Consider the following 12,251-nt stretch of genomic DNA (forward strand, 5'->3'; position numbering starts at 1 on the left):
ACACCACAAGTAAACTAGTTTTAATTTTTATCTTTTTAATGTCAAATTTTAATGACAAAGTTTTAAACTACATGGAACTAATTATATTAAGGAGTATTTGTTAGCATAAAAATTCATACAAATACAATATGAATTCATATTGATTAAAAATGCAATTCATGAACTAGCACCTGTATTCTTGTATGCCTGAAGATGACCCAAGAAAAGGATCGAAACATGTAGTTACCACCAATGACCAATAAAACAAACGTTGACACAGTAGTGTCTATTTGTCTCTTTCAGAACTGCTGTTGTGTAGACTGTCCTACTACATATCTTTCATATAGCCACTACATTCGTGAAGCAGTATGTACTAAATGAACTAATATTATAATGTATTTTATAACCAAAATACTTCTATAAATTAAAAATAACAAAAACAACTAATATAACAGTGATAATGTTAAGTGGGTAATGGTAACTTGTATAAAAAATTGTCACTTCTGGTGAATTTAAAAAGTTTCCATCATAATTTCTTGGACAGAGTTACTAAATAATTGGTTTCTTCCAACAGTACTTAGCTATTTGCTATGACTTACAACTATGACACAATTAAATGCATAAATATGAAACTCGGTTTTCATAGCAGTATATGTTCTCTGTAGTCTTTTGAGCATCTAATCATCACATAATGGAAATTTGGTGATCTATAACGGTCACCCATCCAAGTCAAATTACAAATGATGCTGCTGGCATGTAATTTTTTCAGGAAGTCATCTATTGAGCTACTGATACTGATCATTGTTCTCTGTTAACTGGACTTACACTACCCCTTTGGCAATCCTGTCTCTTTTTTCTTTTCTTTTCACCAGTTGAACACGGTGCTGTACCCAAAAGACTACAGTATGAATATTCAAAGCACAATTCTAGTAATTTGGTTACTCCATTCCCTTCACCTACTATGATGAACAGCTTTTGACAAAGTTTTTCTTATTGTTTGTTATTATTTCCAAGAACTAAAGGTCTGAAAGCACTAAAATGAAGGCATTTTAAAATCTTCACTGTAGCACCAATGGACTATTTAACATAGCTTGCACTTAAAAAGTTCTGTATTCAAATAACATACTTTGAGCATGTACATAAGTTTCTAGCTATGCTGCAAGAGACTATCACAACTTTTGTAAATGCAAAGCTGACATGTCCTGCAGCAACTGTTGCAAAGTATGTGAACTTAGGGTTGCCACCTTAAAAGATTTCACGATTTTAAATAAAAAAAAACTGCAAATGTAAATACATTGAAGTATTCTACATTCAAATATGACTGAATTAGATACACTTGAAAGGATTCTGACAGTGGTGTATGCTGTACAGAACTATTAGACTTATTTTGTACTCTATCTATCATCTGGTATATATAGAAGAAAAAGAAACACGTTTCGGAGACTGGATCTGTCTCTGTCCTCAGGTGGATGGGGCAGGATAAACCTACTCAGTTTGGCCTGTTAGAAAGAGCTAGTCTCAATCACTGGGTCAGGTCTTTCTAATGGGCCCAACTGAGTAGGTTTATCCTGCCCCATCCACCTGAGGACAGAGACAGATCCAGTCTCTGAAACGTTGTGGATTTTTGTCTTCTATACACCAGATGATAGAGTACAAAATAAGTCTAATAGTTCTGTACAACTGAATTACTGATATGCTAGAATTTATACTTGTTCTGTCGGTATAGTTCGCTTGTGGACTACAGGACACGGAGTTTGTTTGTTGACTGCTCTTCATCAGAAGCATCCAGGAATTAACGGGATTATGATGCATACATTTTTCAATTTAAGTAAACATCTTCACTGCACAAGTAAATTAGAGCAATACTGCTCAAATTGAGTGATGTTAACAATATTCCTCAAATTCAAAATTACTTTTGTTTCATCAATTCTAGAGGCTTATCTCATCAATACTGCCATCGCTGGATCTGCTGTGAACTCCTGCTTCATATTTGCAATCAAATTTCATGGCATGACATCAAAAGAAGAATCAACCTTGTGTCAATCAAATTTCTCTTCCAATCTGTTTTGAAACATAAGTAACCAAAATGAGTAGGTATTATCAGTTGTAATGACATGCAGTTTGGAGACAGAGTAGTGTTTCAGTAAAACATACTGCCTCCATCTTCAGGGTCAAAGAATAAGCCAAGCAAGTGCCAAGTTCACTGCCTCCTCCTGGTTTCTTACTTGGCTTAATCTTTGATCCTGAACATGGAGGTGATATGTTCCTCTGAAACATTATGCCACCTCCAAACTACATTACATTGATGTCAGGTTCTATATATGAAAAATCTTTCATAATATAAAAGGTATCAAATCTATAAAAGTCACAGCCAACTACTTGAAGAATTTATAACTGTCACAATGAATGGGCAGCATACCTCTTGCCTACATCAAGAATGGCTCTGGTAAGAAAGCGTGTTGCTGCTGCTGGCCTTGGAGTGGCTACAAGAGAAGGGAAATGTTTGTAACTGATAGTACACTAATTTTATCAACCACCCATATGATCTCTCCTTTTTCCATCATGAAACCTAGAAATAGCAGTAGAAGTTAAAGCAGTCAGGCAGTAAGATGGATTGGAGGTTCTCACAGCAGTGACAGCGAAGAATATGACTTCTGGGTTGTAACATCATGATATCTGGAGAGGGTCCAACATTTTGGGGGATAATATAGCTTCTGTCTTCATACTTAAAAATAAGTTCAGCTTGCTGCCTTTGTGCTGTATTCTTGCTTTGCTTAATCTTTGGTATTGAAGAGAGATGGGGACATGTTCTTCTGCAATGTCACACTCCGAACTACACAATATTACAACTAAGAAGACCATACTTTTCATAATCAGATAGCAAGTTTGAAAGTACAAGCTACATAGGCCTATAGCTGACACCTCTGTACAGTTCAGATGGTACTGCAATAACAATACAAACAATGACTTTCTTTAATGCTAAATCTCTCATAGTTTACAAGCGTTCCATTCTAAAAATGCAATTCCAAATTACACATAACATTTGTTTCACAGCTTACTTACAGTACAAATGTGTTGATTATACATAATAAACCAACAAAACAATTCAACTTCTGACAAAGTTAATAACAGATATTTCCAGACTAATTAAAGATTCTGTGGCCAAAATGCACACAGGAATGGCAAGATTGTAGCAATCCCCAACATAATATCGCATAATAAAAGCATGATATCTGTTCCCTTTTCAATGCATTCAAGAACTCCTAAGGTCACAGCCTTATAGAGTTTCATTATTCAAGTTGTGAAATGCTTCATAAGCTTCAAGTTCTCTCTTTTCTTTCTTATGGTTACGGTGTTCAAACTCCAACCTGTGAACAGCATTCACATTCAAAGAAAATAACTTAACCGCACATTACACAACAAACCCACAAAAACTATGTGGTATACCAACTCTTAATGCCTACCTTTCTTTCTAGAAAAAGAAAATGGTGGAAAGGAAGGCTCTAAGAAAGAATGCAGGCTGGAAAGGAAGTAAGGAAGAAAGAAAGAAAAAAAAAAAAGAGAAAGAGGAAGGAAACCTGAAATGCAAACAAGGAAGATAATAAAGATGGTACACATGTTTCATGGTTTAATACTGCAGTCAATTTTATGTTACTGTCAGTATCTAGGCTGCAGAGGATCAAATGGCAAGATAACTGATGAGTTAGAAAGGATCTGGATGGTCATGTCTTAATTGGAATACTACCCTATTGTTCACCTGGAAGGGATAAGAAAATCCATGAAGACCCTGTCATGAGAGTTGGTATCCCAGACATAATTTAAACCAAGCACCTCCAAAACACAAATCTAGAGTGCTACCACTATACCATCCTGCTCTGTTTGCCAGAAACAGTGGTGGGTTTTGTGTGTTAACATTGTATGAATTCAGAAAACCCATCATACTGGTGGTGCTGTAACAGCTGCCATGTCATGGAGATATACAATTTCCTGCAGTCTCTTCAAATTTCATGGCTAAAACTTGAAAGTTAGATTAGCTTTCTCTTCTCTCAGAAAGGAAATTCTTTGTGAAACGTAACGTAAAGTTTTGCCTGTGTGATGTGCCACATCAGAGAGTTTAAAGACGGGTACATTTCTCATAAAACTACATAATTTTATACCAATTTCTATGTATTGATTTTTTCACACATGGGTTAATGTAAAAAAGAAGTACTGGAACCCCACCTTATAACAAGCAGACAGAGCCAAACACAGGAACTTACAGCAAAACTTAGTGTTACAGGCTATGCAGGGGTTTATGGGCTGTTTCTTAAAAACCGTAAACCGCAAGGCTTGGTATTGGAACCAGTCTCAACATGGTAGCAATGGGAGAAATCTGTGTCCCTTTCAGTAACCAACATGAGGACCAAATCACTGATTCAGCTATCCCAGTTAACATATCAAGTTTAAGATTGTTTACATAGAGGCAATTCAAAAAATTCTGTATGTGACCATTATGCACTGCTACATACAACTGATTGTGTGTATGGCCACCAAATGAATCAACAGAAACAATAAGTCAAAACATAGATGGACTTGTTTCTTACATAACATTTCCACCACTAAAGTTGACAAACTTTTCCTATCCGCACAAGAGACGCAGTCTGTGCTTGGACAGTGTAATGATAATATAACAGTTTTGTTGCTGACTTCTGTGGATCCAAATCAGCGTTCAAGCATCACTGAGGCAGATCCTTCATGAAAACAAACAAAAGTAATCAAAAGGTGACATTGTTATATAACAGAAATCTACCTGTGATTTATGATTCGGTTGACAATCTTCTCCGTTGTCATGGTGTTCTCCGAGTTCAATAATTTAAATTTACCCTGTCGCTTTGGCTCAGTGTAAGGGTCAGAACCATCAGCATCAGGCTGGATGGGTGTCTGTCCATGACACACCATGTCCACTTTGAAGTGTTCCATGAGGTTCTGGCTTACAGCATAAGGAGCTCCAATCACCACCTCAGAAACATACTGAAAGCAAGCAGGTCAACATTCTAACATCGCTTACAGAGGGTGTTCAAGTTAAAACAAACACCAATCAGACACAAATATTATGGTGAGTACTATCTCTTGGGATGTGACACTGCACAGTGTGGTAGAAGTAAAGTGGAACCTCGCTTAACGAGCACCTCATAACGAGTAATTCACATAACAAGCAAAACAAATTGTAAAAAAATGAGTCGCTTAACGAGCGACGTTTTGCATAACGAGTGACGAGAAGGGAAGTCCCGGATTGTGCACTTGCTACATCAGTCTGTGTTTAGCACTCATTCCGCAAGAATCTTAGTGTCGCTTGTGATCACACATTTTTCCGAACTTGTGTTCAGACATATTATTTGTGATTTTTTTGTGCAAAGTTTAATAACCCTTGCAAAAATGTCCCCGAAGAAAAAGCCGCAAAAAGACAGCCATAAGAGAATAAAAATAACCGAGAAATGAAATGTAAAATCATTGAAAAGCGAGAACGAGGTGTGAGCGTGGCTGATCTAGCACGCACATACAGTCGGTCTACATCAACGATTTGCACTATCCTCAAGAACAAGGACAAGATTAAGGAGATAGATGCTTCAAAGGGAGTGACAAGAATATCTACGCAACGGTTATGCATTCTTGATGATGTTGAAAGGTTGCTCCTCATATGGATAAACGAAAAGCAATTGCAAGCTGACACTATTAACGAGAACATCATTTGTGAGAAGGCAAAAGTCATTTTCGCTGACCTCGTTAAGAAGACGCTGAAGCATTTAAAGGAAGCCGTGGGAAACTGTTGCATTGTACATTGAGAAGCAACACCCTAATAAGGCAGTGGCTATGTGTGCTACAAATTTATTTAATGATAATGCTGTGTCGCATTTTCACCAAATTTTGAAGTGTCAGCAAAAACAAATGTCTCTAGACAGCTTTCTAGTAAAAAAGAATTAGATATGTATCATAAATAATAAACTAATTATTTCGATTTTTTTTCTGCAAATCGAAATCGCATTCCAGGTTGGTTCATTCTGCATAGAAGAAAAGATGAAGATGATTCATGCTCCTAACAATGTATATATAATTTTCTTTGAATAAACGTTATACATAAAATTTTTTGAGTATTTTTTTCGGCATGGAACGCATTATCGTATTTTACATTAATTTATATGGGAAAAATTGTTTCGCTTAACAAGTGTTTCGCATTACGAGTACGATTCTGGAATGAATTATGCTCGTTAAGCGAGGTTCCACTGTATGCTGAAATTTTGGATGCATCTTCTTCTTCCATCTTCAGGGTTGAAGAGTAATACATAGAGCAGCGAGCAGAGTACTCCGACCTGCTTGTGTCTATTAAATTTTGACCCTGAATTTGCAGGCAGTAAATTCCTCTGAAATGTCCATAAATGTCTATCAGATGACACAGCATCATATCCCAAAAGGTAATATGTTCTGTCATCTAAAGCAAGACAGCTCCTCCAAACCTTGTTTTGTCAAACATATACACTACAGCAGTGTTTCTCCATCCCCAGGCCCTGGCATCAATTATATTGGGCCCTCATATTATAGAAAAAAATAATTTACCGGGCCCCGTTCTGACAAAGGCTGAGAACCACTGCATTACAGGACTGAAGCAGCATTCAGATATAACACGAATGAGTCATTCTAATTTGATTTTCCATGTTAAGCAACAACGAAGTGGATTATACTGAGATGAGATTACACTAAACTCCACTTACCATCTTTCGTAAGCCAATGGCTGTCCTTCAATGTGGAGTCTTAATGACATATCCATGCACAACATGACCAACCATGTTTACCTTCCTTGATGATGAAAACAAAGAAAGTTTCCCAAAACACTAGACTTCTGCTCTGAATTGATGCAGCTGGTCATAAAAGCAGAATTTCAGACTTTCACCCAAACAAGTACAATATGACTCACCCTCACGCTCGTCTTACAGAAGCTAAGCAACCACACTGCGGAGCTCAGTGACAAAACAGATACGAGAAATATTGGTTCATACAGACAGCGCTGTTGGAAGTATAGTCCTTTTCTAAACTTCAGATAAAGAACAGTTAAGGTCAGGCTGTAAATGTAAATCTGATGTTTCCCCTTGCCAATAATACCTTACCCTTTTTCTTCAATATATGACCAAAATAGTAAGATGGCATGGCAAAAGGGTACACTCATGATGACATATCATTATCCTACATTCTTCTAGGTCTTCTATGCGGTCACCTTCTAAGAGATTTTTTCACTAGTATCTGTATGAATTTCTTCTTTACCCCAATTCCGATATACATGTCCAGTTCATTCTAACCTCCTTGATTTTAAGATCCTAATAATACTACATGGCCAGTCACGGTAGCTGAGCGGTCTAAGGCATGCACTGTCTTTGCTCGTTCAGAAGCCGAGATCGTGGGTTCGAATCCTGCTCAGGGCATGGATGTTTGTGTGCGTTTTTCTGTGTTTGTCTATAGGTAGAGGCCTTGCGATGAGCTGATCACGCGCCCAAGGAGTCCTACCGAATGTGTAAGATCTAGAAAAACCGAAGTGAACGGAGAAGTTCATGGAGGTAGGCCTAAGCCCACTGGGGCTGTAGTGCCAAGGGGGGGGGGGAATTAATACTACGTGATATGTATCAACTGCAAAGCTTTTTTTTTGCATTACAATCTTGATCTTCTGTCTTTAACCTCCGGATATTTTCCTTAAATTCTTCTTTCCAAACATAATTTAGTTCTCTTGCTGTATGATACCTGAAGACCACATTTTGTAACCATTATCTTTTTGGTAACCTGTGGCTTTCCTTCACAGCAGCTGACAACATTTCCAGTCAACACATTCACCCATCCTATCAAGCAGATTGACTGCCACTATTAAATTTCCCCTTGAGACACCATATCTTGCTCAGAGAGAAGTTGCAAACTGTTTTCTTCACAGTTACAGTTGCTTTCAGTTACAGCCAACAGATGGCGCACCTCTGTACTTAAAAACCTCTGTGCTAGGCTACATTAGCCTTCACCTCAAAATATCATAATGGCTGGTATTTCTCTTGCTTTTAAATTGAAATGCAACAGTGAAAACTCAATTTATTAAATATCTAGGGAATGTTTTTTTTTTATACTAAATCAAGATTTTTCACTAAATGGAGGTTATGCGAAATTACATAACACAACTGTTCACCTCTATATTAGAATTATTTGATATATTTAAGAGATACAATTATGTAACAAATAATACCAAGGTAATTTCTAAAATAAATGACAAACACTAAACGAAACTGAGATGGGAACAAAGAAACTATGACAGCACAAGGGGCCCTGTTTCAGTGTGTGTTCAATATGTCACTTGTGAAATATTTTCATTGTACAGCACAATTTCTGAAATAGGGAATTAAATGTGAATATCAATTACTGTTTCAAACACAATCAGACTGAAGTTCTCGAAGGTAGAAAATTAAGCTGTATTGTTTACTAAATCAAAAGTCATTAAACACAGAAAAATAATGTACTCCTTACATTGGGCTTTGGCTCAGAAGAAAAAAAAACAACTAACTAAGGCAGTTTGCTAAGTGCACTTGACAAGCAATTTACACAAGAGAAACGATAATCAGGTCAATTAAAAGTACTGGTAGTTGTTTACGGGTGTCATTCTGATCAGTAAGTGCAGCCAAGGATTTGCGTTATCAGAGTGATTTCGTACATCAATATACATCACTGTTTTAAGAACATCCCAAATAAAGACAGAAACTACTAACCTTACAAGCCAACACACTAAGCACCCTCTCATGAAGATTCATGATGGGGTAGTTGCTACCCTTGTATCTGTTTACTATCGGATCTGTGTGTAGTCCAAGAATCAGATAATCTCCTTCTGCTCTGGCTTTCTCAAGGAAATCCAAATGTCCAACATGAAACAGATCAAATGCTCCAGCCACGTATATGATCCTGTCATTAGGCTGTGAAAATAAAAGAAAATGTTAAGTTGAGGGGTACAGCCCTCTTATATTCCCAGATTATATCAGAAAATTGATTCAACTGCAAAAGTCAAGGCTATGGAAGGAAGGCAGTGCGCTGACGAGCACCACCGCACAAACATCAAAACTGCTCAGCAACATAACCAACACAGTTTAATTCTCCATACAATGGTCTAAAATCCAAACTTATATTCTCATCACCAGGAGTTTTTTTCATGAAAATTCCCTGCACCTGCCCCAATATTTATACTTTTAATAACTGATCATATATCATATTTTATTACTGTCTTTTACATGTGTATTCATGTGTTCGCAAAAAGATCACTTACTCGTACACAGCTTCCTCTCCATATATGAAATAAATAGGTTTGATGATGGCACATTCAAACTGCTGATACGTGTATCCTTTTACAGTAAAAGTTGTATCTGGCTGAAATCTTAATGTTTATATACATTAGACTTATATAATGGGAATGTAACAATTCACATTTAAATACAGAAGGAAGTTCTCATACGAAGTTTTAATGTATTATCCAAGAATTTACCTGGAGGACAAGCTAACAAAAACATAAAATCAGGATAGGCATTCTCTAAAGAAAGAATCTGAAAACAGACTTCAAAAATATGAGACAATTTTGACATTCAGCCAATAGGCTTTCTTGTTAGTTGTTGACAATTATGCCTCTTCTGGTGAAAACACCGTTGGAACAGGCTGGGTTACCAATGTTTCACAAAAATTAGCAGTCTCCATCTTCAGGGTGAAGTGGCTGATGGAAGATCTCATGGTAACTTTCAATACCATAGGAAAATACAAGCTGTTTGGCAAATTTAAACTAAGTAATATCCCTACAATCATGTGATAAGTCAACTACTTCAGAAAAGGTGGCTAGTAGCCTGAGCTATTCAAAGGACAGATACCTAACAAATGTTAGTCTTCAAGCATCACAGTCAAACCAACATGCCAAACAGACTGACGTACTGGTATTGCTTCTGATTCATATCTGTTAAGTGTTTGGTTCAAAACTAAGCCAGGCCTTTGGTTAACCTGAGGTATATCTGCAGTTTCCCTCAATTTCTCCAGGCAAATGCAGGGATAGTACCTTGGTTAGACACAACCACTTCCTTCTAAATCCTTTCCAAAGTATTGTTCATCTACCATCCATTCATTTCACACTATTTAGCTACTGAAAGCATCACTAAGTAACCCACAAACACACCAACATATTCATCTCCTTGCTGATACAAAATGATCAGCTGCTTCCGGAGTTAAATATATCACACTATTCTCTAATACCTCACATTCTCATCTCACACACAATAACATGTCAGAAGTTTGTTCAATCTGCGGTACCTTCGGTGGCTTTCCATCACTAAACTGGATGATCTCCTGTGTCGTGGGAAGAAACTGTGAACAGCCAGTGTATGGACTTCGGGCATCAGAGTCTAGACCGAGCTGTGAAGAACCTTCATGGCCAACATCATATTCCAATGGTCCCTGACGGAAATGCTGCCGTGTCATGAGCAGCATACGGCCCACAAGGTCAGTAGTGGACACGCCTGCTGTCCTCTGAACTTCCCTAACAAAGAATAGCACATGATGTTTCACTAATATAATTTTCAAACAAGTCTACGAACACAACAGAAAATGTACTGTATATCCTTTATATTAAAAATAGGCTGCGCCATAGCTCAAGTGGTTAATCGCTGGCTTCCCACCTCCGCAGACCGGGTTTGATCCTAGGTCTGGTCAAGTGAGATTTGTGGCAGACAAAGTGGCGCTGGGGTGGGTTTTCTCCGAGTACTTCAGTTTCCCCTGCCAATCTTCATTCCACCAAATTCTCCATCATCATAATCAGCCGGGGCAGGTACAATAGGCTAATCAGGTGTCATCATGCTGAGTGAACCCAGCTGGACTCCACCCCCCACTAGTGATTTAAAAAAGAATTATATTAAAAATACTAAGGGTTATCTTCTAGAGGTTGGTGACACACAGCGTTCAGTCTGATGCACAATGAAATTCAATGAAATTTTGAATGGAGTTTATGCTGAGGATGTGCGCACACTGCAGCAACGATCAATGACAATTTGACGGTAACTCAACTGAAACTTATGTTGCAGTAGTCTTGATGCATAGATGTGATTGAACCAGTGTTAACATATCAGTTCTGCTGTATGTATCACGTTCACTGCAACTGCAGTTGCGCTGGAGAGTTCCCAATGATAGTTGTCAGTGCCATCCCCCACCTCCCAAAAGGACTAACTTGAATTTCATCAAATTAAAGGATACCTCCTGACACATTTTCCAATTCATTATTCAATAATCATCCCACAATTTGACACTATTCAGGCCGATTACTGACATCATCAAATAAAGTATAAATAAATAAAATATTAAAAACCTCTGTGGTTTTAGTAAAAGAAAAAGTGAAGTAAAACTATCCCTGTACCAGGCCGTGAAGGCCCATAGGGTTGTGAGACGTTGAGGGTCCCACATTATCTAGACAATCGGCTCAAAGATGGCGGTAAGGTTGTCAGCCTTACGCGCCGGCTGCGCTTTACTCCCTAGGAAAATTATTTAACCCTTTTGCGCGGTCATTTAAATTCCGCTGCCGTGTCTCTCCGGCGGTAATATATTCAGCCGGCCATTTAAATTTTGCTCGAAAATGATTTATTCATCATTGTTCTTAAATTATATGAGATAGGAACATGAAACTTTCACTAAAATGATCTTAAAAGATGGTTTTATAACCTTGCCTTATAATATGAGCACCCGGTATCTCGGTAATGGAAGCAGGTGGATTAGAATTTGAGCAGAGTATGGTACGCATTGAAGCATTCTTCTATACGCAGCGCTGTCTCACATTCACCACACCAATACTGCGTATCTCTCATTTGGCTCTTTTTTCCGTAAACCTAACATCTTCTGTGCGGCCTTGCCTTCTTCCCCATGGGGGGAATACAAGAGGAAATGTCTCTCTGTGAGTCGTATAGCTTGCCAGATTAGCTGCAGTAAATCAACCTTTATGTTATCATAACAAGGGGTTGGTGCTTCTGCGTTTCAGATTCCAACCATTTTGGCTGCCACAGATGTCGTAGGGGTGACCACAGAATTCATGAAGTTATTCTAAGAACTGGCTGGTATGTAGTGAACGAAAGCAGAGCTTAGCTGGCTCAAAAAAATATTTATGGTCATCCCTCGAAACGACCACCAAGGTCAGTACGATAAAATGGAGTCAACTGGAGCGATAATACATGAAGGAATGAGTTCTTTTCCCTCCCCCACACACA

The 12,251-nt window shown here is 37.9% G+C and overlaps 1 protein-coding gene across 2 annotated transcripts in view; it reads right to left on the reverse strand.

Annotated features, from left to right (window-relative positions):
• Window positions 1-1,554: 1,554 nt before the first annotated feature.
• LOC111868718 (ethanolamine-phosphate cytidylyltransferase) overlaps window positions 1,555-12,251 on the reverse strand; it is a 14,934-nt gene continuing 4,237 nt past the window's right edge. The window contains exons 5-8 of one of the 2 annotated variants that reach the window (XM_023859637.2): window positions 10,315-10,540; window positions 8,745-8,945; window positions 4,769-4,989; window positions 1,555-2,462 (exon numbers count right to left, since the gene is read on the reverse strand). In XM_023859637.2, coding sequence (XP_023715405.1) covers window positions 2,411-2,462; window positions 4,769-4,989; window positions 8,745-8,945; window positions 10,315-10,540 — 700 coding nt within the window. In that variant the 3' untranslated portion in view covers window positions 1,555-2,410. Of the gene's footprint in view, window positions 2,463-2,936; window positions 3,348-4,768; window positions 4,990-8,744; window positions 8,946-10,314; window positions 10,541-12,251 lie in introns of those variants that run through there. The other variant, XM_023859636.2, reaches the window with a different exon arrangement.

This window comes from Cryptotermes secundus, unplaced genomic scaffold (assembly GCF_002891405.2).
Source record: "Cryptotermes secundus unplaced genomic scaffold, Csec_1.0 scaffold1859, whole genome shotgun sequence".
NCBI classification, from domain to species: Eukaryota; Metazoa; Arthropoda; class Insecta; order Blattodea; family Kalotermitidae; genus Cryptotermes; species Cryptotermes secundus.